The 24,893-nt window shown below is 44.7% G+C and overlaps 1 protein-coding gene across 1 annotated transcript in view; it reads right to left on the bottom strand.

Annotated features, from left to right (window-relative positions):
• ANO2 (anoctamin 2) overlaps positions 1 to 24,893 on the bottom strand; it is a 302,574-nt gene that overhangs the window by 49,578 nt on the left and 228,103 nt on the right. Inside the window, exons 17-20 of the mRNA XM_090043877.1 lie at positions 18,385 to 18,586; positions 12,731 to 12,842; positions 11,854 to 11,911; positions 10,859 to 10,959 (exon numbers count right to left, since the gene is read on the bottom strand). Of these exons, the coding sequence (XP_089900003.1) occupies positions 10,859 to 10,959; positions 11,854 to 11,911; positions 12,731 to 12,842; positions 18,385 to 18,586 (473 nt within the window). The remainder of the gene's footprint in view (positions 1 to 10,858; positions 10,960 to 11,853; positions 11,912 to 12,730; positions 12,843 to 18,384; positions 18,587 to 24,893) is intronic.

Below are 24,893 nucleotides of genomic sequence, written 5' to 3'. Positions count from 1 at the left end.
GTCAGATAAGTTATTTAAGAGGATCTTCTTCCTGGAGGAGGGGGGAGGGCCATACTGGGGAGCAACTAGCTAGTCAGAAAGATAGGGGGCTCTCTCTCTCTCTTAAAGTTCATGGACATACCATAAACTTCCTGCCTCCAGAAGAAAGCTCAATCAGCCTTTGGATGATGCTTGTGAGTAAGCTACTTGAAACCTATCTAACTATATAGCTTGCAGTAAAGGTGATGCATGATCAAAGGCTACCTAGCCACACTGTTTGTTTTAATGTTATTTTGTGATACAACTCTGTCCTGTACCCATCCCCAAGCCAACCCCCTGTACCAATAAAGTTTTCCACTGTACCAAGTGTGGTGGACTCGCTGGCAGATGGTTTGGGCATGCCTTTTTTATTCCCTTGGCTCGAATGACTAAGGGAGGCTACTTTTTGTGCTTCAGGCTAAACGAAGTACCCCAAGTTCTCACAGTGAGTCAAGCACCCTCAAGGAATACAAAGCCTGTGTACCCCAGGGCCCAAAAAACAGTCCAGACCCCTGAGTGGTGCAAGCAATGACCCCAGGCTTGCAGGTGTGCTCCAGGAAGGAGACTGGCCAAACATGAGGTGCCCCCAGGGAGGCACTCAGAGCTTGGTAGGTAGTCGGGTGCAATGAGGTGGGTGACTCAGCACAGGAGTGCCCCCTGCTGGCCTGCCACACACGGCCTCCCTTCTGTATGCATTTGCGCTAATAGACATGGAAACCTCAGGATTGGTTGTAGCCTTACTGTGATTTAATGCCAGCAAAACTCTTTAATCATGGATGCAAGTGGATGTCCTTGGATGGGGATAGTCCTGACTTTCCCTGAGCGTGAGATCAGAATCAAACCTTGTGAGTGTGCTGGGGTATACATGCATCTGTGAGAAGCTGGGAGCTAAATGACTGTAGGTTGTATGTATGGTGGGTTGCTGGAAGAGCATCCAGTCATTTGATATGGGGATTCAGTGAGAGAGATGTGCATTTATGTTTGTTGATATACTTGTATGGAGTACATACACCCCTTAACAAGCACGGTGCGTATATACAAAAGATTCAACCTCTATTTGATGCATATTATGTTGCCACTCTATGAACATGGCTTTCTGTGTTTTCATCTTGACTTCACCAGTCCCTGCTTCTATTTCCCTATCTGTAAAACAGGAACCTTCTTGGTAAAGCACTTTCAGATCTAGAGATGAAGAATGTTATTTGAGAGTGAGGATTCATACGGATGCTGTTCCTGTGTCATCAGTGGTGAGACTATAAAGTAGCGGTTCTCAGCCTTTAATATTTGAGGTACCCTTCATCAGACTCAAGGCACCCCTCCACAACATTTGAACTGAATGAATGGCACTCCATTTAAAAAAAACAAAGCGTGCTTACTAGGGCTGTGCAAAGCTTCAGGTGCTGATTCGATTCAGAGGAGATTTGGCCTGATTCAGTGGCCAAATCTCTGAATCCAAATCGAATCAGAAGATCAATAGAAAGGTCCAAATTGATTCAAAGCTCTCCGAATCGATTCAGAAAAGATTTGGAGAGCTTCAATGATTTGGGCAGTTCCCGCTTGCTGCCGCAGAGAGGTGGACCTGGACTCCGTGTTGGTAAGTAGGGAGTGGGGGAGGGAGGGCTGGTGGAGGGAGAAGGGCACCATGGTGGAACCCTGCCTGCTGTCTCAACTCCCCCCGTGGCTGCCCCACCTGCTCTCTCAGCTCCTGGCTTTTAAAAAAAACACTGATTCACCGGCTGCTGCCAGGTGGGGGGGAGGAGGGCGATCCCTGCTGCCCCCCAATGCCCCATGCTGCATGGGGGGCTCTGCCATGAGCCTCCTAACCCCTGCCCACTCTCCCAGCCCCCCCATAGCTGTCCCACCTGCGCCAGCTCTCAGGCCTTTAAAAAAAAAACAAAAAAAAAATCTAGACTCACCAGCTGCTGAAGTGACCTCAAGACTTCCGGGGGCTCATGGCAGAGCTCCCCATGTAGTGCAGCACAGTGGGGATCATCAATCACTTGGCAGGAGCCAATGAGTAGGGGCTTTTTTTTTTTTTTTTTTAACAGTCCAGGAGCCAGGGCAGGCAGGGCAACCATGGGGGGGAGAGCAGGTGGGGGTTGGGGGGCTCATCGCAGAGCCCCCCACATGGCATGGGGCAATGGGGGGCAGTGGGGATTGCCACCCCCCACCTGGCAGCAGCTGGTGAGTGGGGGCTTTTTTTTTCCTTTTTTTTTTTTTTAAGAACCAGGAGCTTAAGGGAGAATGGGTGGGGCAGCCACTGACAGCAGGTGGGGGATAGGGCCAATTTAAAGATTTGGAGATTCAGCTGCAGCCAAACTAGCCAAATCAGATTTGGCTGAATTGATTCCTGTACAGTGATTCGAATCACTGAATCAAATCACTATCCCCTGAATTGGCTGAATCTAAATCCAAAATGAGTACTAGCTGCTTCACACAGGCCCAGTGCTTACAGATGTTAAAAACCAAAAAAAAACCCCCAAAAAGTGCTTTTTTGGAAGCAGCAGCACATTCATTCAATCCAGCTCCACAGCATCTATATAGTTTGAGTGCTTCATCGGGGCTTTTGGGGGCTTTTTCTAATAACTGTTTTAATCAGCTATTAGATAAAAGTGCCAAAAAAGCCCCAATGATGCAGCAGAGCTACGCAGACATTGGGTGAGCCAGGTCTAACTAACATGATGCCTCTTCTGGGCATGCGCTGGGCTCAGCATGGGAGGACACCAAGTTTAAAGTAAAGCGCCACCTTTTTTTTTTTTTTTAATAGTTGTAAACACAGTAGTTTATTTATTACAGGGCTTACCTTCTTGTAATGGGGGCAGACAGTTGGCAGGGGCAGCAGGAGGCAGGCAAGGAAAGCCTGAGCCTACCCTTATCTGCTTATCTCTTCACACTTTATCGCTGCACCCTTTAAAGGACCTTGCAGGACTCTGGTTGAGAATCAGTGCTATAGGCCACTTATACAGGGGTTTAGCCCTGTGGCAGGGGTTTAGTCCCCTAAATTAAAATGGTGGATTTTTAATTATGATGATTACAAACCCACTATTTCATTTTAGGGGCTTCTGTCACTGTAACAGTGAGGGGTCTAATCCTTTTTTTTTCTCCCACAGCTTTCCCGCATCTTTTTCTCCTGGAGCCTGCTCAGCTTGGGGATGAATGTCCTGCCCTCTGTGGAGGTGGCATCCCCTGGGGCCACCTGGGTGTGCTGGTAGTGGGCAGGTGCTGCCAGGGGGTGTCACTGCCATGGAGGGAATGTCTGGGGCCCCCTGAAGCTTAGGGCTAGCTGTCAGCTCACCCTCTGGCCATGACAGAATCAGGCAGGCTCCACAGGAAACACAAAAAAAAGGACCAGGCCCCTCAATTTTTTCTCCTTAGCAGAACCTACCCATGTGAGCTAGGCTGTGGAGCCCCTGAGCTCCGGGGGGGCCTGGTCCTTCTCTCCATGGTGGCAGCACCCCCCCCCCCCGGGGCCACACAGGTGCAGTGCTAGCTGTGTGGGTGCTGCCCCAGTTTGCAGGCAACACCTGCTGGATCCAACTCTTCCACATGCCTGCATGCTGGAAGCCCACCAGGTGCTGCTCCCCACATGGGCTTGGGGAAGAGGTGGTTACCTGATCCTTTTTTTTCCCCTGGTGGGAGGGCAAGCTGCTGGTGGGCCCCGAGCTGAGAGGGGGCCTGGACCTTCCCTCCATGGCAGCAGCACCCCTCAGGCTCATCCAGGCAGGCAGCTACCAGACAGGTGCTGCCCCATCTCACAGGCAGCACACAGTCCAATCCAACTGTTCCTTGAGCCGAAGCTGGGGCTGCACCCACATGCTAGCAACCCACCTGGGCATCCCCAGGGGGCACCGCCGCCATGGAAGGAAGGACCAGGGTCTTCTGCAGCTCAGAGGCTGCTTGGCCCACTTGCAGCTCATACCCTGGGGCCCTACGCTGCTTCTGCCTTCAGCCTGCCACTCCTGTGGTGGGGGGGGGCAAGCCGTCAAAGTCTGCAACATTACAAATAGCCACATTGCAAACTAAATTACATGTGGATGTGGTTTGATTTGCAATGTAGGAAACTCATTTAAAGAATAAAAAACCCCACACATGTACAGTGTGATGCAATTAAACTGCAGAAAAGGCCAATTTTTGTTATGTGTACAAGCACCCATAGAGATTAAGTTTGCATGTGTTTAGTCTGGGTGATCTAATCCTCAATTGTAGCAGTACGGAGCCTTGCTCCAGAGTTCCACTGGGAACCTTGTAACTAGAACAAAGGTCCTTTTTTATGTTAACTGGGAGTACGCTAAATCCAGTGCCCAGTCACATAGAATTATTTTTAATTTTTTATTATGAGCTATCTTTATTCCAAGCATGAAATTTGCTACCCTGAGCCATTATCAGTTAAACCTCAAAGAGTGCTTTGATTTTATTTAAAAAAGATCAACCCACTGAAAAAGAGCCAAGCTGATTCTTTTCAAACTTTCCACAAAAATGCACCTTTGTGTTGTTTCCAAGCATGTGAAGTTTCAGACGAAAGAGAAATGTGTCAGAAAGTTAAAGGAACAGAAAACAGGGATTTGCACTGGATAGACATGCTCAGGGTTATTCTCCAACTCTATCACAGTAGAGTAGTGAAAATGAGTTTTACAGAACTCCATAGTTACCCAGATGATAGTACTTTTAAAACTAAGTAGGACTTTTTAACATGGTTGTGTGAAAATTGTTTTGCAATTATCCAGAAGATCAACATTTGAAAATGGCATTGAAGCAAACTAAGAAGCAAGGAAAGCAGAATGGGACCATTTTATTTTCTGAGTATTGTGAACCTGATTATTCCTCAAGCAGAAGCAATGCAAAGTTGCCCATCCCAGGAAGACTGAATCATAGAAACATCATTTTTTTCATTAGCTGAGGAAGTTAAGGAACTAGTAATGGCAATTATGTCACGTCTTTTTGCAGGTGAGGGTCAAAGGTAAGGAAAGTTTGTGGTTGGGGAGAATGAGCTGTATAAAAGTAGAAAAGGTGACAACGAGAGAAAAAGATGATAAGACAGAGACCTATTTTGGGGAAGGGCAAGCTTAGAGCAGGTAGCAGTGGTGTGATTTGTCCAGACTTGGTCAAGACTGAACATCATGCTATAGCAGGAGAGGGATGCATGCACAGCTCTTTTCACAGTATCCCTGAAGATAGACAGTGATGCCCATTTTCTGTTAGAAGAAACACTATTTCAAATGGTCACGCAGCTTCTCATTTACTGGAAGACCATCCTTGATCCAAATAACTCATAGGCTCACAAAGATAACAAATGAGGATAAATAAATAAGATTCACAAACAGAGTGCTCAGGGTAGGGAGCAAGTATATGAGATGCTCATTCTGGGTTTCTCTTGTTACCCCATGTGATTCTATTGTTATTCCATATATGTGGCAAAATTAGTTTTAAGGATGGGGGGGGGAGTTGTGGGTGTGTGTATGTACAGGGGGACACTGCTGAAATGGAGTAAGGCATGGGATGAACAGAGTTGAAGGCAGAAAGAGAGACAGCATAGGGGAGAGAAAAGAAGCATAATGGGAAGTGTCGCAGTGCACTCGGGTGCCCTGCGCCTGAGAGCAGAGACTGCTCTGGGGAGACCCCTAGTGGCAGAAAGGGGGAGGCTCAGCTGCCAGTCACCAGGGCTGCACAGGTGCTGGTTGCCGGGGCAACTGGTAAAACCAGCTGACAAGGAAGGGGCAGGATTTATCCCTTCTTAAGCCCAGGTAGGAGGCCAGTCCCTCTCCAGCAGCTGTAGGAGTAGGGACTCAGATCGGACAGACAGAGGGGAGGACTCTGGCAGTGAGAGCATCCCCCGGTCACTGCTGAGGTTGGGGAGCCCTCCCCCTCCCCCGCTCCCTCACTCTCTAATAGGGAGTAGATTTTTGTTTGACCAGATGGTCTAGTTTTTATGTCGTAGCCCAGGGGCTTTATGTTTTATGTTTACTGTTTTGACCGGAGGACCGGGCGAGGCTATTAGGGGTGGAGGAGGCCTCATAGGAGCTCCACAGTAGTGTGGGGTCTCCTGGCACCAGAGATGGTGCAGCTTTGTTTGGGGGCACATTGGCCCCAGCCCCAAGAGAGGAGGGGGTGGTGAGGAGACCCAGAGCGAGAGAGGAGGGGGCGGCGAGGAGCCCCAGAGCAAGAGAGGAGGGGGCAGTGAGGAGCCCCAGGAGTAAAGAGGAGGGCCAGAACATAACAAGGCCCAGGTCAAACCATGTCAGCTCCATCTGCGAGGCTTGGGCTGCGGTGTAGGGGAGGAAAAGGAGACACAGGTAGCGCCCCCTGTCACCGGGGCATGGAAAAATGGGCAGCCTCCCGCTGATTACAACCATCTTCTAATCAAGTAAGATCAAGGCGTGGCAGAAGAGTAAGCAGGTGGTTGGCCCATTACAGGAGGGTGAAGCCACTCCCAGAAAGGCTCCAATATTGATACTCCTGTCACAGGATGCTAAAGGGATTTAGAAATAGAAAAGGAATGAGATAGGGGCTTTTGCTGTAATAGACTTTTTCTCCAGTTCCCACACTATACATTGACTGATCAAATACAACAGTGATTGCCACAGGAGATCAATTGCTAATCAGTTGCCAGCATCTATACCACTATACCCCAGAGGAGGTGAGAAGCACGGGAAGCGCGGCACAGGCCCCAGAGGGGATGAGAAGCGCGGGAAGCACGGCAAAGGCCCCAGAGGGGGTGAGAAGCCCGGGAAGCGTGGCACAGACCCCATGGGGGTGAGAACTGCGGGAAGCGCGGCACAAGCGTGAGAAGCGCGGCATAGGCCCAGAGAGGGCGAGAAACCCAGAGGGGGCGACAGGCCCCGAGAGAGGACAAGGAGCATGGGCAACACAAGATAGGCCCCAGTGGGGCGAGGCCCAGGCGTGGCAAGCCCAGAGGTGCCGGTAAAGGGGTGCCAGGTGCGTGACAAGCCCAGGAGTGTCAGAGAGGGGCGCCGGGGCGTGACAAGCCCCAGGGGCGCCAGGTGTGTGACAGGCCCGGGGGTGCCAGAGAGGGGCACCAGGGCATGATGAGCCCAAGGGGCGCCAGAGAGGGGCGCCGGAGGGCAAAGACAGAATAACGTCCAGGGACAGCTGCGAGGCTTGGGGCGTGCTGAAGGCAAGGTAGGTGGCACGCATCGCCCATAAGGCAGGGGTGCACTGGGGCACCCATACGGGAGCGGGGCATAGAAGAAAGCGGTGTCCAAGGCGAGACAAGGCAGCTTCCCATACTGAACATATAATATCAAAGTCATGGCGGGCGAGTAGAGGGTGCTGGATCACCTAATTGGACATGGCAAGGGGGCACTAGGGAGCTTCACAGCCGCTCCTAGGCCCCACTCCGTGACAATGACAGCTATGGCTGTTACTTCCTATCTAGGATGGTAGACAGCGGAGGCTACTGGGGATGGTATCCTGAGTGTCTGGTGGGACAGTCTAAGACTAAAAGATCCCATTGCCCTTGCCTGTAACTGTTTATGGGAAGATCACAAAACCTCTTGCATTTTCTTCCTGCAATCTACTCACATCTGCCACTATTTCCAAACTGGGCTGCAGAAGAGGGAAAGAAGCAGGATGGGGGGGAATGGACATATAGTCTCTGAACCGTGTTACATATTTACCATCCAATCCTGTGCCCTAGACATGCTCAAAACTCCCAGTGTTAAAGTCAAAGAGGTTTTGGTTGTGTTTAAGAATTACAGGCCTGCACTCCATTGTAAACCATAGATACATTTTAGCATTAATTAAGTACTCTTATTAGGAACTAAAATGCACCATACAGCCCTAGCAGCTATGAATGGGTGCCTTGAAACTGATTTTATTGGCTCTTGGTTTTCTCATCCAACATATTTAAGTGTGCTTTGAAAGAAGCAATGGAAACTAATGCTGGATATAAAGGGTGAAATCCTGGCCCCACTGAAGTGGATGGGAGTTTTGCCATTAACTTCAATGGGGCCAGGATTCAACGTAAGGGTTTGTCACCAAAGTTAGAGACAGGGTGTAATAAAACAGCCACATGGGTTTTTGCAGTATGGATAGGAATATGGAACTGATGAAAAGGAGTATAAAAGAGCTGTAGAGCAGAGTTCTCAAACCCTGAAACACTTCAGGGTCAGTGGCTGTGGCAAGAAGGAGAAAATTATGATATCTGACACATCTGAATGAATTGTGGCATATTTACGTCTGTTAAAACTTGTGAATTCCAGCCCCAGAGAACATACATTCAGCTGTGATTCAAGAAGGCTTAGCATAATTCCAGTGTCACTGCATTTATCTAGTTGTATTGATATTCTTGGATGCCAAAATGGAAAAAAGAAATCACAGAAAAGTAGAGAGAACCCAAAAGTTACATCTATCATAGCTATGTAGTAGTTTTCTCTGTAAAAGTACTTGGCAAGATTAGAATTTGTCCTGACAATTGCACAAAACAGGAGTGACATTGAAACTTAACTTCAAAAGTCTTCAGTCAACATTGATTGTGGACAAGGTAGAATTAAAATGTCAGCCAGACATTTCCAACTATTTAAGTGAATGGTGCACGCACTGAATGGTTATTCCTTCTGGATCTAGCCTGTACCCTTCTCAGCTGTACAGGTATTTCAATTATTCCTGGCTTTTGAGTGAGAGAAGCAGCAGAGCATACTGAGGTTAAGGATGCTAAAACAGGTCTATTAGGAGTGAAACCAAAAAGGGCTCCAAAGAAATCATTCTGAAAATTTGTAGAATTCAGTCAGAAACAAGACCTCTCTTAGAGGAGACTTGACTTAGGGAATTACATCCCTGTAAAAAAAATCAAAGGGAAGCTTCAAATGCTTATAGAAAAGTGGTATTTGTTGAATCTTTTCTGCAAGGGAGAACACAGTTATGACACTTTTTTCCATCTTTCCAGGGGCTGCAGAGAGAGTTGTACTCATGTCACCAACTCGCTTGTTCACCTAAAGACAGGTGTAAAACAGGGAATTACAGCACCGCTAAAGCTAGAGATGAAAAAGGCCCATTAGACTATAGAGCCCATTTCTCAGCCACAACAGGATTGTTCCCTACATTCCCTTTCTTGGACAGGAATGGGGACCAATATGAGAAAGGTAGGAAACTTAAAGGCCTAATTATGAAAAAGGGTTGATCTAGAAAGAAAGATGAGTGTCACAGGGAGACAGTGGAGTAGAGGGAATAGGTGAAGGGGGCAGTCAAAAAGGGGTGGAGGGACAGAGACCGGATTTGTTTAGGTGAGAATGGGGACAGGATTACAACAGGATACAACAGAAAAGTGAACGCTTGTTTGCAGCATTGTTAATTGGTGTGATAAGAGGACAATGAAGGCATGTTTGTTTTTAAATAGTTATTTAGGTTTTCAAATGAGGTCACTGTAGGTTGTTGCCAAAGGGGGAGCAGGAATGAGAGAGAAAAATGGGATGAGGTCGTCACATTCTTGCACTGAGCAGTGCCGCCAGGGAATTGAGAAATAACCTGACAGTAGCTCTGTGTTTTGATTGGATCAGCCTCCACTTCCATGAATCAAAGATAATAAATGCTGTATTTATAACATCATAAAATTCCCATTAAACAAACTCAGTAGCAGTAACTTTTTGGAAGAGGGAGAAAAATCACACCAAGTTCACTCTGAGAAAGCTTTAAGGTTTCAACATGTCAGAGTCCTTGGGAACAATTTACCATCCTTTTCTCAGAATATACTGTAAACTCCATGAGACTGAGAGAGAAAACAGGCCCCTCTGGTGAATCTTGACTCAAGAACATTCAAGCTTTGAATAATTCAGGTCCATATTTTTTGCTTTTATTTTAGCCATGAAAAATCTTTGCTGGGCCAAAGGAAAAAAAGGACAGAGTTTTTAAGCTCCTCTCAGTGGTGCCCAATTATGCAGAAGCCTCATTAAGGTTCCTATTCTCCATCTTCAGAACTGCCCCTAAGGATGTAATTCAGAACTTGTTAACACTAAATGACTTCAGTGGAGCTGAAGCAGTAAGCTAAGCTATTATGTTACCTACACCCACAAAACCCTGTCTTTCTGCAGGGTGCAGAAAATTCAGCCATCAACTGCAGGCCAGGAAGCACCTGACAAATGCAAAAGTGAAGCCTCAGGAATCAGCAGTAGGACATTTTCTATGAAGGACCTTTGTCTGCAGCCTCACCTGCCACTGGGGATACAGAGTTCCCAGCATTTTCAACACACAAGCCAAAATTCAATTCTATGAAAAACCTTCCTACGGCAAAAAATAGGGCACGGTGGCACCTAGGTGACTAAATGGTTCACAGAGGCATACGGTTTTGTAGACAACAACTTACATTGTCAGTGGTTTATAGCTTGTCAAGATCTCCCCCATAATTTAGCACCAAGAGAGTGACGGGCACATTAAAAATGTGTAGATGCTATGTGTAAATCAATGGAATACTCAGAGATCAAATAGCCTTTTTTAAGGTTTTTTTAATGCTTTTTCCCCCCTCATCCCACTTTAAACTAATTTGTATTCAACACTGTGTCTCTGAAAGCTTCTTTAAAACTTCCCAGGACATCTATCATACCTTGTCTATTTTCCAAGGCTTTTGAAATTAATTTAGATCAATTATTTAATGTATTCAATCATTTCTTTAAGCCATTTACTCCAGATAGAAGCAATTATTTAAGGTAAAATACAGCCAGGTCATTTAATCACAACCAGAAATGTGATCTATCATCATTTTAGGTATATTCAACTAGAGCCCATTGAAGTCAGTGGCAAAACTCTCATTCAGTGACATAAGAAATAGGGCCTTAGTTTTCAGTCCTGCAGGAACAAGCACATGGTAACAGAAAAAGGCTGAAATACATACGGTATTCCAATTTCAAACAAATTGTTTTGAATCAGTTGCTTTCCAAGCATAATGATGCTTAGCTGAATACAGAGTTCCATCAGACAGCCTCCTGGAGCACACTGTAAGTGAATAAAAAGGACAGCATGAAGAGGGAATTAATACAAAGAATCTGTGTAAAAGTAAAAGCTTGTACGTTCTATATACATTGACGTGAACCTACACTCCCATATAACCAAGACATTTCTAAATAAAAATCCATCAGTTACTCCAATTCCATTCAGGTTCCATTCCATTCCATTACAGAACTGCCAATATAAATTGCCCTATGGAAAAATGTATCGAATTTTCAAATAACTTAATGTACCTTGAGCCTTCAATATATTAAGATATTTCCTGTATATTTATATAATAAATATAATTCAGTACCAACAATATTCATTCAACAGACTGCTTGCCTTATGGAAACAAAAAGGTTTCGATCTTGCAAATATTTCTCTCTAAGCCCTTGATTGATCCTACTGGTGTTAAGGTAAATGTTTAAAGGAAGTTTGTGTGTAAATGTTCGTAGACTCAAGGTCTAAGAGAGTGGAGCGGTTAGATGCTTTACCAGCAGTTTTCTTAGACATCAATATTTTTGAGAGGAAGGAGAATCCAGTGGTGAGGATGGAGCCTAAGACATGGTTCCAGAACCCCACACTCCCACAGACTTCCTGTGTGATCATGGATCAGCTTGGTGCATACAGACTTCATCTGGAACTGGGGGAAAATAGACCTTTCCTAGCATATGCGCTGTTGTGAGGATAAACACATTTTAAGGTTTTGAAATGCTCATATATGTTGGAGATGAGGCCATGCAAGTGCCTAAGATGAATAGAATCTGGGGGCTTTCTTGTGTTGTAGGTGTAACATTTTGGCAAATAAAGTGCATTTAAACTATTATGTGCATTTCACAGAAACACGCTTTCAACCATATCTCTTTTTAAAATTTTCTATTCGATTTCCTTTCTACTTGCCTCTTCCATTCGGTAACCATCAAAGACATACACGTACCGACCAGGACGGCCAACAAATCTGTTAGCAATGGGAGTATATAAAATGAGGTAAAAAAATATATTATTAGAGTTAAAAGAATACTTCTCAAATACAGCAGCTCATTTCAAATTTAGTTATTCCATCATGCATTTTAGAAGGACCCCACAGGCTCAAACTCTAGTCAATACTGAATAAATTAAATCAAATGAATTTCAAGGATTGGACCTCTCTTTGAGTCTCTGACAATTTAGGGAAATTTTACATTTATTTTTCCTTTTAATAACTTACTCCCCCTCTTCAGGTTAATATTCAAATATATAAATAGGAGGACTGACCCACGGTGAGGCTCTAATTCCATAATTCAGAGGGGCAGCTGCAGGCCAGTAATAATTGTTTTTTGGAGGGGCCCTGTGGGCCAGAGAGAATGGCCTGGCATGACGGATCCAGCCTGCAGGTCATATTTCATCCACCCCTGTCCTAGTCCCAACCCTATCAGGGCTATTCATTCATTACAACTGTCCTAAATTGTAACAAGGGAAATTTAGGTTAGATATTCAGAAATAACTAACTTTCTCACTATGGGGATGGTTAAGCACTGGAAAAGATTATATAGAGTAGTTGTGGAATCTCCATCCTGGGTAGTTTTTGAAAGCAGGCTAGATAGGTCTAGAATGGTTTAGATCAGCTGCTGACAACCTTTAAAGGCTTTGGGCTGGAATGACCCAGTTCAGGTCACTGACAGGCACATGCTAGGACTCCTACAGGGACTGTGAAAGCCAGCTTGCAACTCTTCCTTGCCATCAGTGTTTTTAGTATGACTCCATTTAAAATAATATAAAATTTTTAAACTCATCTTACCTTCCTTTAAAAAAGGCAACATAAAAAATTGGTGCATAAGAGTTCACAAACTTCAGCAGGAATGCCTTCAATATTAACCTCTCTTCAAAGGTTTTCTCTGTTTTTGGTACCTCTGAGGATAAAAACAACAAGAGAAAGAGTAAAATTATCTAGGAATAAAGGCAAACCTAAGCCAGAACTATATTTTTATAGTTAACAGCAAGTCTACTATATTTTTTGTTCAAAATAACACTGAGAAATATATCCGCACCTTTTTCTCCCTCCTGAAGATTCCAGTTTTTGTTTTCAGTTAAAATTATTTCACAGCAACATACACATATCAGCACAAACATTACACAAGGAGCCAGGCCATCATGTGGTACCCTGAGAAAATACTCCAACTCGCTATCTATCCTGATATTTATATGACCCCTAGTAGATTAAGCACTTAACTAGGAACCAAGAGACATTGTTTCTATGCTTGGCTCTGTCACTGGCCCACTGGGTAATCTTAGGCAAATCATTTCACCTTCCTGTGCCTTAATTTCCATATCTGTAAAATGCAGAAAATTGATACTTGCCTCCCAGTTAAACTTCTACTTACAAAAGGTGTTCTAACACACACCCTAGATATCATTATACATTTCTGATATGACACCCACCACTGTAGCATAGAAGAGGTTGGTGAATATCATTATTGTTGCAACGGTTGATTAATTAGATTCTAATTCTCATTTGCTTTAAAGCCAGAGTAGTATAAGGGGGCCATAAGGCAAATGGAAGTCAAGCCATCACAAATCTACCCTAACAATACCTTCTGAATTAAAGAATTGTTGGTAATCTCAATTCATTGAGGAAGTAACAAAAATATTTTAAAGTCCTGCTTTAGCAAAAAACTTGAGCATCCACTCTGTAACTTTAAGAGCATGGATGTTCTATTGACTTTGATTTGATTACTCACATACTTACCACTAGGCACATGCTCAAAAACCTTCCTAGATCAGTGCTTAGGGAACCACTTAATGTCACATAGGAAGTCTTTGACGGGATTTGAACTCAGAGTTCTTAAGTCCCACTCAGGTGCTTTAATTATTAGGCCAACTTGTCTCCACAGCTATCCCCATCACATTCAGCCATTGTGCGTACAAGAATTTATTTGATAAAACTTTTAAAAATCCATTACCCAATTGCTTATACATTTTCAGTAAATCATTATATTGACTAGGACTTATCCAGTGAGATGGTGAATGTCATCAACTTTCACTGACCTCAGCACTTTGCAGGAAACAGACCTCTAAAGTGCAAAATGTAGACTCTTCAAATTAATCTACTTAAACATAAAACAGAAGGATTTGTCTTTTAAAGACTCTCCCTGGGTTTTTTTTATCTGCCATGCCCATGGCCCCTAGTGTACAGTTACAATGAGACCAGTGGGTTTTTATTATGATATTTTACTGAATCAGCCTCTGCAGCTGACTCAAAATGTGAAATAAGAAGTGGGATTCATTGCATCAGTTTCAAGAATTTTATGAAAGTATTACTGTAAATTGAATAACTATTGGTGAGGGGCCAAAGGATTTTTTCTTTCCTTAAGAACTAAACTTGCAGTTAAATGCTGATATAAGAACCAAGTTAATAAAAATTTCCAGTATGCCACATTGTTTGTAACACTGGTAGTTCAATTATATTTTTCTTATGTTCTTCAGTTTCATGAAAAGTCATCCCATAACAGGCTAAGCATCTGAAGCTTTAGACCCTGGCTCTTCATTCACATATATCTATACTGAATTTATGGAAATATTTCATTAAAATGTATGGGTTTGGGGACCACCTGGCAATGAACAGGCTGAACATGGGTCACATTTTGGGCAGGTCTGCTTGGGGACCAGCAGAAAGAATAGCCCTTATAGCAGTAAGGCAATCTCCAGGATTGGAAGGTTACATTTAGGGGAAGAACCCATGCCCCTGACTCATAAAGGGCTCCAACAGAGAGGATTTTCCTTGCAGGAAGGCAATGCATACCACACCCATAGCTTCAGAGGATCCCTTTATGGTCTCCTGTTGAGGACAATTAAACCAATTCCACTGTCGGGAAAGCCTCCACCCTTGTGGAGGTACAAGCAACTTGTGTTCCTCAGTTAATATGGTCTACTTCACAAGAATGCACAGAACCAGAAGAGGCTTGAGTCTACTTTTATAACTGCTTTACATTTATTGGTTTTGCCTCAACTTGAATGGAGTTGCTCCCCATTTACAATGAATCAAACAAGATCTGAATTAAGGTTGCTGCCATCTGGGTCCTGGGAGTGAGGCATCACAGTCAGCATTGAGAAACTTGATGCTTTGAAACAGGTGTTATCTGTACTTTTACTGATCTTTTCACTGCATGTCAGGAAGTCAACAGCTGACATGATCATTGCACAACTACTCCCTGGCTGAGGCCACAAGTGTAGCATTAAGTCCAGAAGTAATTTCTCCTAGCCCTCCATGTCACCTATGATTAAACTATCGCTGTCTCCTGCCCCAAGCACTGAGTCAGCTAAGTACTTAAGTACATGTATAACTTTTAACCTTGTGAGGATTCCCACTGAGTTCCATGGGACTACTCAGTGTTTAGGTACCACCCTGAACCAGAGCTAAAATGAATGAAGGTTTGGGGAAAGGATACATGCAAACTCCTCTCCCTTAGGCTCCTACACCAAATTTGGAAAAATTTGCAGGAAAATTGGGAAAAATGCAGTATGATATAAGCAACATGTAGGAAGTGTCATGTGAAAATAAAACTGCAGTTGTTTTGCTTAGCTGAGCAATATGCAAGGTCACAAGGAAAGGAGCATTTGTCAGCATGAATGAACAGAATTTTTTTTTAACTTATTAAATTACAGTTGACATCTTAGCCTAGTAGGGCTGCGTGAAGCTTCAGTAGCTGATTTGATTCAAAGGCAATTTGGTCCAATTCAGGGTCCGAATCTCCACATCCAAATTGAATCGGGAGACCAATTAAAAGCTCCAAATTGATTCAAAGCATCTGAATAGATTCAGAAAAGATTCAGTGATTCAGTCATAGACTAAACAAGCAGCTGATACAGATGCCTCCAGCTGGTAAGTCCACTGGGGTTGGGGGAGGGGGGAAGGAAAGGGCATGGGGGAAAGAGAGATTGGGGTTGGGGCTGGGATAAACTGCCCAACCGGGGTGGGGGGCACAGGATGCAGGCACAGCAGCACTGGGAGTGGGGGCTCTGCCCTTCTGCCACTTGCCCAGCTGGGGCGTGGGGGTGGGAGGTGGGATACAGGCAGGTATAAGGAGCCAACAGCAACAAAGCGGGATGCAGGCGTGGCACCACTGGGAGTGGGGGCTATGCCCTACTGCTGCTTGCGCCCTTCTGCCTGGAGCAAGCCACACCTGCATTGCACCTCCACCAGCTGGGCAGCTTGTCCCAGCCCTATGCCCAGCCTCAATCCCTCCCTCCCACATGCCTTTTCCCTCCCCCCTGCCCTAACCCCAACAGACTTAACAGCTGTAGGCAGCTGTGTTAGCTGCCTGTTTAGTCTATGGCCAGATTTCTGAAGCAGACCCAAATCTGATTCAGCTTAATCAAATTGGGACAGTGATTCTAATCTCCAAATTGAATCATTATCCTTCGAATGGGCTGAATCTAAATTGAATACTTGCCGCTTTGCACAGGCCTACAGGCTAGCACTAGAGATAACTGACTAACTGAACTGTGACATAATGGGTGTGTCTACACAAGACACGGACCATGCAGTAGCCTAATAACAGTTGCCAGTAGTGTGCCAGGCAAAAACTATGCTAATATGCTACTGCACAGTAGTATTAGACTACTGGGCAGGAAGCATCATTAAAAAGCCGTGTGCCAGCACTACTGCACACTAGCGCATGTTACTAGGGCTGTGCAAAGCTTTGGGTGCTGATTCAGTTCAGGGGAGATTCAGCCCAATTTGGTGGCCAAATCCAAATCAAATTGGAAGACCAATAAAAGGTCTGAATTGATTCAAAGCTCTCCAAATTGATTCAGAAAAAATTTGGAGAGCTTCAGAGAGATTTGGAAACTCGGGCAGTCCCTGATCACTGCTGCAGGGAGCTAGACCCAGAGTCTGTGCTGGTAAGTAGCGGGGAGAGGGGGGAGTGGAACATGGCGGGACCTCCACCAGGCCCCATCCCCTGCCTGCTCCCCCACCTCCTCTGAGCACCCCCCTGACACTTGCCCAATCTCCTGTGCCCATCAATGGCTGCCCAATCCCAGCATCCCAGCTCTTTAAACAAACAAACAAAAAGACTTCTGGGGTGTCATGGCAGAGCTCCCCATGGAGTATGGGGGAGTGGGGATTGTCCTCCCCCACAACCTGGCAGAAGCCGGTAAGTGCAGGGCTTTTTTTTTTCTTTTCAAAGAGCTGGGACACTGGGGCCGGGCAGGGCAGCCATTGACTGGGCTCAGAGAGTGGGCAGGGGATGGGGCCTGTTTGATTCAGAGATTCAGCAGTAACTACATATAGACATGCCCAATGTGTGGCACTGGAGATTATTTAAAAAGGGCCCAATCCCTAGTTTCTTGCAGGGACATCAGTAGAAGTATCGCCTGAATAAATCTATCAAGATTGGTTTTAAGTATGACATGAGGAGGAGGAAAATGAGGAATAACCAGTGGAGCAGACAGCCTAGCTTCTTGCATACTGGGAGACATGGATCCAAATCCTCTCAGGGTGAGGAGAAGCTAAAACCTAGGTCAACCACCTTCTCTACAAGTGTTATATTCAATAGGCTTTGGGCAAAAAAGTGGGCACAGACCTTATTTGGAGCTGAATTCTAGTCTGTCAATGTAGCATATACGTTTTCAAACTCTGCCTACCAGCGGTGGCCTCTCTAAAGTCCTATGTGAAAGCTAAGCAAATCCCAGCAACAAGCCAAGGCACAACAGAGTCCAGTTGGTAGTTAGGTGCTATCTTATGCCCAGATGTATTGCCTTGAAACCATTCTGACCATGTTCACAATGCCTATTATAGCGGCCAAAGGAACTTTACAGTCCAAAATCAATGCACCTAATGACTTTGAATGCCTAAGAATGTTATGGAAACTGGCACAAACCCAATTTGAATCACTCCTTGGGCATTTTTACATATGTATGCACTGCAGCGCCAGGCACTTTTCAAAGCAGCTGGTGCTGCGGTGCATGAAGTTATGTAAGAGGCAAAATGTGTGTCAGCATGCAGAAAATGGTGGCAAACTGCTTTTGAACTAAAACACCTCAAAGGTGTTTTAGTTTGAAAGTGCACTGCTGCCATTTTCTGTACACTGATATGCATTTCACCACTTATACAACTACACACGCTGCAGTACAGTGTGCATCAGCTCATGTGCAGAGCTCTGGCAGATCCAAAAAGAAAATGTATGTGTATAAATGGCCAACTAAATTCTGCCTAAATCCCATTTAGATGCCTGAAGAACCAAACTGAATCCATCCCTGCCTGCCCTCATTTTTGCAAATATGACTTACGCGCCTAAGTTACTGAAACAATTTGGAAAACGTTACCCATTTAGCCTGCAGATATGCTCTTTAGTGACACTCGTCTATGGGAAATAATCCTATTAAAGCTTTCCTGCATACTCTCTATTAGAAATATATACAACATTTTAATGAGGGATGAGGCAACTTTACCAATTTCTGTCAGCCATTTGGCAACAGCTCCGTAAATCTCATCAAGTATAAGGATCACAACCAGGTTAATGATGACAGCAGTTGCAGTCACAGTCACTCGAACATTTGACCTGGTTTTCTCATTTGTGCTGAATGACAAAGCTGCTGCAGTAGTAATTCGGTAGATGATTACACCAAAGACTATTGAAAACGTCAGTGCAATCTGAAAAGAAATGCACAGAGGTTAGCATAAATATTTTATTCCACACAACATTTCCATTTAAATGCTCATAGCTCATATTTGTTCCTCAAACTGGTGTTGAGGGAGCAGAAATTAAAGTAACACAGAATCAGGGAAAAGTACAGTAAAATTAAAAGACAGGAAATTCATGGCAGAAAAGGAAACACTTTTTTGTGCAGTGTATGAGGAAGTTATAGTGGCCAAGAATTTAACAAATTATACCAGAGATTCAATATTGAAGTAGATATAAAAAAATATATACAGGGTTAGCATAACAGTGACAAGAGAAAATTTGGAAAGGATATTTATTAAACTTTGCCTTAGTCCATTTCTGACTAGATAGCAGAATGAGACCTATAGTGCAAAACTGTTGTATATCCACCTAGCATGCAGTTCTTATAACTTCCCCTGAATCATGTGGTGCTGGCCATGATTAGAGACAGGATGATGAATGGAGTGGACACTGGCTCTGACCCACCATGATCCTATAACTGCCCCACCCTTTTGTGATTAAACCTCAACCTATCCTATTTGAAATTCTGCTCATTTAGGACTCATACATGGAAATAAAAAAGAGGGCTCCCATCCTCCTGTGCATTGTACAACTGTATTGCTGTGCCTGCCAGTAACGGCACTAAACATGGCTCTGCAAGGTGTAATCATCCAACCTTCCACTACACACAGCAGAATTGCAACTGAGGCGTTTTCAGTTTTTGGTGTTCTTCCAAGTTTTGCCACAGACAAAAAGGAAATGTTTTCTTCCATTATCTTAATATACTGGATTCTCTGGAGACTATGGAAGGATTGTTTTGAGTTCATGTTACCTTGTTTTTCCATAAAAATCATAGTATTTTGTTGACCTCAGTACTTGAAATGAAAGAAGTCAGACAATACCAGGAAATCAAGTTCCCACAAGATGAATTTGTATTTCATAGAGCTGTGTAATTCCAGCTTCAAAAAGCACAAATGAAACAATAAGTAATTTTAAAACATATATTTCACTTTTATACAGAAGCACTAGTTTGGCTAGAGGAGGAGCCATATGTAGGAAGTAGAGAGAGGGTTCATGTTTCTGTTTTGTTTTTGCCTTTAGCAAGAATTCCAGTATATGTTCATTATAGTTGGTAAAGCATTTTGAGATTCCTGGATGAAAGAGGCTATATCAATGCAAAAAATTAGATTGTTATAATTATTTGGCTAGCCTTGGGGCGCAGGCACACATCACAGGCCAACCTAAGTTTAGCACTTCAGCGTGTGGACTATTTTTAGTCTAATCTCTTCATAATTAATATAGGCCAGACAAAATCTACAAGAGAGAGGTTCAGAGGCAATAGAGAGTCTCCCCTACCCTAAACCCAATGCTACTCTCAAGAAAAAGGCACTGTTTTCAAGAAGCAAGAGCTAAACACATAAGTTGACATTAAAACTTAATGGGGTTTTTTCAGTTCACAGAAGGGCTGTGCAAAATTTTGCCAGCTGTTTTGTTTAGATGCTGTTTTGACTCATTTCAAGCTTGAAATAGTGAAATCAAAATGAAATGAAGGGCTTCAAAAGAGCCTCAAAACAAAATGAGAGCAGTCAAAATGTTTCAAAAGTTTGGAAATGTTTTGAGTTTCGAAGCTGAAGCTGAGCTTGCCTGCAGGGAAACAGGAAGTAAGGAGAGGGAGTCAGAAGAACTGCTCTGACACTGACTGTGTAGATGGCCAGTGACTGTGTTGTGTAGAGGCCCCCACTCCAATGAGGGCGCACCTTAGCAAACACATAGTCACACGTGTCATGAGTTTTGCTTGTCAGCAGCCTGAGGTACAGTTTCCCAGAAACCTCTGCACCTATCTCCTTGAAAGCTGGCATGCTTTGTGGCCTCAGCAGGGGCTAACAAGCCTGCAGTTTTCACCCCTTTGTGCCTTAACACACACGTCACGAGTTTTGCTTTCAAGAATTTGAGGTACAGTTTCCCAGAAACCCCTACACCTATCTCCTTGAAACTTGGCAAACTTTGTGGCCTCAAAAGGGGCTAACACTTCTGCAAGTTTCATCTGAATCGGACAAAAGATGACAAAGTTATAGGCAGTTTTGTGCATCCCCATTTTAGCCTATGAGCAAAGTGTCAAAACAGGGAAACAGTTTTGATGAAACAAAATGGAACAGTGCTTTCAAAACGAAACAAAACTCAAAATGAAACACTTCCTCATTGAAAGAGACGTCAAAATGAAACGATGATGCTTCACACAGCCCTAGTTCATGGTAAATTTGCTGAAAAATAGAGATCTGGAGGGACTGAAAACATTTATGAAACTGGATCACATTCATAATAGAGTTTAAGCCAAAAAATAAATAAAGCAGGGTAAACTATTTTATTCTGACATTGTAATGCAATCTTTCATTTTCACAATCTCAGAACACTTCATTTTGGCATTTCCAAAAGAGAACACTTGACTTGTTAAGTCAACATTTTTTTTGTTTTGTTTCATTTTTTGTTTTGTTCTGCTGGGTGTTTTGGGATGGGAGGTTGGGGGAGGGTTGGTCATATGCTGACCAATATATAAACCAAAAGAAAAGAAAAGCATATATATAGAAAATACTGATTGAGGCCATGACAAACCATTTCATCTCGAGCTAAACAAAACATCTTGGGTTATATATATAATTCTACTGAAAATATCGCCCAGCCACTACTTCCATGCAACACATGCTAGCTGATTTTTTTTTCTTGTTTATTTTCATCATCAGTGCAATATAAGTAAAGGTGTGATAACTCAGCCTTAATGGAGATGCAGGGTGAGAGCCTATACTATGAAACTAGTTGGTTTTCTTCTGCACCTCTCTATTTGTCTGTATCCAATATACCGTTGGAAAGCAGGGAGCATTATTAATCATGAAAATAGAAGTGATGGATCTGGATGCATGACACAATAATTTATGCCCAATTTTACTCCACAGTGGATTTATTCCATGATAAGCAGTGCTGATTTTCCCAAGCTAGCTACCTGTAATGGGCACATCATTACAGGTGGATGTCAAGGGAAACAATTTGCATGGAGTATAAGTCACTTTGAAGTGAAACTAAACCAGTGGGCTACAACTGACCTGTGAAGCTATTGGATCTGTCTTGTGGAGTGAGGACTTCGGCAGCATGTGATGGCAGGCTGCTTTGCTTATGCTGTGCTGCACTGCATCGTACCATGGCATGGCTGGGAGCCTGGGCAGCAGGGAGCTTTATCATGCTATATCACACCTGGGTGACATGGAAAAGAAGTGGAGAGAAGAAGCAGCAGCAGGAGCTGGGTCCTAGCATTTCCCCACCTTGGATCCCAGTCAGACTCTTCTGACCTATCATCAGCAAACATTGCCAACTGCTGGACTAAGGGATCAGAACATCATTGGTACACTGGTGTAACTTGCACTGGCTTATGGTTATTTTTTACTCACAGAGAGGCAACATAACCCAGAATACAGTGACTTATACTAGTGTAATGCTGCATGAAATATGCCTGCTGAACTTTTACCTGCAGTATAGTTGGGGAAATTCTGGAGGAAATATTGCCATGGATCTGTGCCCAGAGATAAATCTAGAGTACAGAAGAGGGCTGTGGGTGATGCCAATGCCTGGAACTATCTTCCTTGAGGCAACTGCTAAGATTTTCAACTTTCAGAAAACTATGACATCTACTATCTAGAACAGCGCTTCCGAGGAAGTTTTTAATAGCCAAAGGTTGCATCTCATCTGGATACAAAACCTCACTGGATTGCAGCCAGAAAGCTGAATGCAGAACAGTGAGACTGGTATGTAGCTCAAATTGGCATGAAGATATTCTTTTCAAAAATTGATATTTAAACAAACAATATACTTAACTAAGTAAAGTGAGAGAAAGATCAAGGGCTTAAAAATTGTGAGACATTTCTGCTGGAAAGGGGTTCATACAACATACAAATTATGCTTTAAGCAACATTGAAAATAAAATCAATAAAGAGCAAGGTCCTACCAAGAGAAAATTCTCAGCAGCTTTTAGAAATATCAGGGAAAAGCATGCCATGTAAGAGTAGGGAAGTAGGGAAAGTGCATGATACCATCATTCTATAAAGTGTAGACAATTTTAAGGAAAATTCCTATGGGTTTGAGCCTGCCAGACTGTGTGGGCCTGGAAACGGTGGTGTAAGCAATTCAACAACCACTTCTGTAGCAACAGGAGAGTGCAGGGGGTGTGTGTGTGTACCTAATTTTTTCCTACTGTACCTTAATATTGATCATACTTTTAAAAAAAGTTTATCTATCTTGATACAGACAAGGAAATTGACCAGGCAAAATCAGCTGAACTGGTGCAACCCACTCCAGAAACTAACAGCAGAGTTTACCCTTTGGTTTCCATTGTTTTTAATCACATCAATAGAAAAATGACTGCATTCAGTAAAGAAAAGATTGCTATTTGCACACAGGAGATGGGATCTGGCTCTTACTGCAGAAATAAGCTTGAATTTCATGCAAGGTTTGCAACTTTCTCTCCTGTAACTATTAATTGCTTAAAAGTAATAATTACAATATTATAGAATGACTCTGGGGGCCTTATTACGCATTAATTTTAAGCAGCTCCTGGAGCTCTTAACCTCTGGATTGCCCACACATTAACATCTGAAACTAGTTTTAAGCACTTTAGGTTGGCTTAGTTATGCCACTCCAGGGTAGGGTAGCTATATATCCAGGTTTTCCAACACATGTCCTCTTTTTTGGACCCCTGTGCTGCACCCAGGCCAGTTTTTGAACTAAGAGCAAATGTCCAGGTTTTCTACTTTCCTGGGCTGGCGACTTGAGGAGCAGCAGGCAAGGTGATTTGTTGTCGGGGCTCATGTGCTCCCCATGTGGGCTTTGGCAAGCCAGGTAGAAAGAGAGAGAGAGTATGTGTATGTTTAAGAGAGTTGGAACATGCGCAGTGAGGAAGCTGCTTGGGTTGCAGGGCTGGGGAGGGGAGGGATGTGCAAATCAGAAGTGAGAGGCACCAGCAGGGCTGGGGGGGGCAGAGGCTGCAGGTCCAGAGTGCAGGGCACTGGCAGCACTGTGGGGCAGAGGCTGTGGGTCAGGAGTGAGGGGCACCGGCAGGCCTGGAGGGCAGGAGCTGCAGGTCGGGAGTGAGGGGCACTGGCAGGGTAGGGGGGCCATGGGCTGTGGGTTGGGAGTAAGGGACACTGGCAAGGCTGGGGACAGGAGGCTGTGGGTCTGAAGTGAGGGGCACCAGCAGGGCTGGGTGCAGAGAGCTGCAGATCTGGAGTGAGCGGCACCAACAGGACTGTCAGGAGGTGAGGGCCTGCAGGTAGGGAACAAGGGGCATGGGCAGGGGGCTCCAGGTCAGGAATGAGGGGCATTGGCAAGGCTGGGAGGCAGGGGCTGTGGGTCAGGAGTGAGGGGCACTGGCAAGGTTGGGGGACAGGGATCTGGAGTGAGGGGCACTGGCAGGTCTGGCAGGTGCCTGCAGATCTGGAGTTAGGCACTGGCAGGTCTAAAAGGGTGGCAGGGGCTGCAGGTAAGGAGTGAGGAACATTGCCAGAGCTGGAAGAGGGGCAGGGGGCTGCGGATCAGGAGCAAGAAGAATGGGGGATGGGATGGGTGACTGTGAGTTGGGTGTTCAGGGCACTGGTAGCACCAGGGGGATGCTGGGTACTGCTGTTTGGGAGTGAGGGGCTCTGGTAAACTGGTAGGGCTGGGGTCAGTGGATCCAGAGTGAAGGGCAGCAGCAGGGCAGGCGGGGGGGTCTGTGGCTTGTCAGTGAGGAACAACAGAATAGGCAGGGTCAGGGCACTGACATGTCACTGCCCCCTCCCTCCCACATCATATTCCCTCTACCTCCACCCCCCCGCTTCCAGTGACAAATGTCCTCTTTTTTGGACCTGGAAATACGATAACCCTACAGTCCAGGGCAAGTCTGCCTCTGATCCATGTTACCCAGCTTGCGTTCCATTGATGTGTGGTCACTCCCCATAGATGAGCCATCCCAGTTGCAGTCCTCCAGCATGCCAGGATTCAGTGTCCCTTCTCCTACCCTCCTGTTCCATGTGACCAAACTTTCCATCTCCTGAGCTCTACTACCCAGGGGGCGGTTCTGGCACCAAGCCAATTCCTCTTCCCACCTCCTGGGGTGTGACCTTCCCATACTCAGGAATGCAACCCCATGCAAAGCCTGCAAAGCACATGCCAGTTACCCAGGTCACAGGGTATGGACAGGTCCAGGAGTGGGATCTAAGGAAGTACGGGACAGAGCAAGGGAGCGAGCCAGATCAGGTCCCATAAGCTGGTGCTTCC

This window comes from Crocodylus siamensis, chromosome 4 (assembly GCF_052110815.1).
Source record: "Crocodylus siamensis isolate JL-2025a chromosome 4, ASM5211081v1, whole genome shotgun sequence".
NCBI lineage: Eukaryota > Metazoa > Chordata > Crocodylia > Crocodylidae > Crocodylus > Crocodylus siamensis.
Note: the sequence above shows the minus strand (reverse complement) of the source record. Positions and strands in the feature narration are given on the sequence as shown.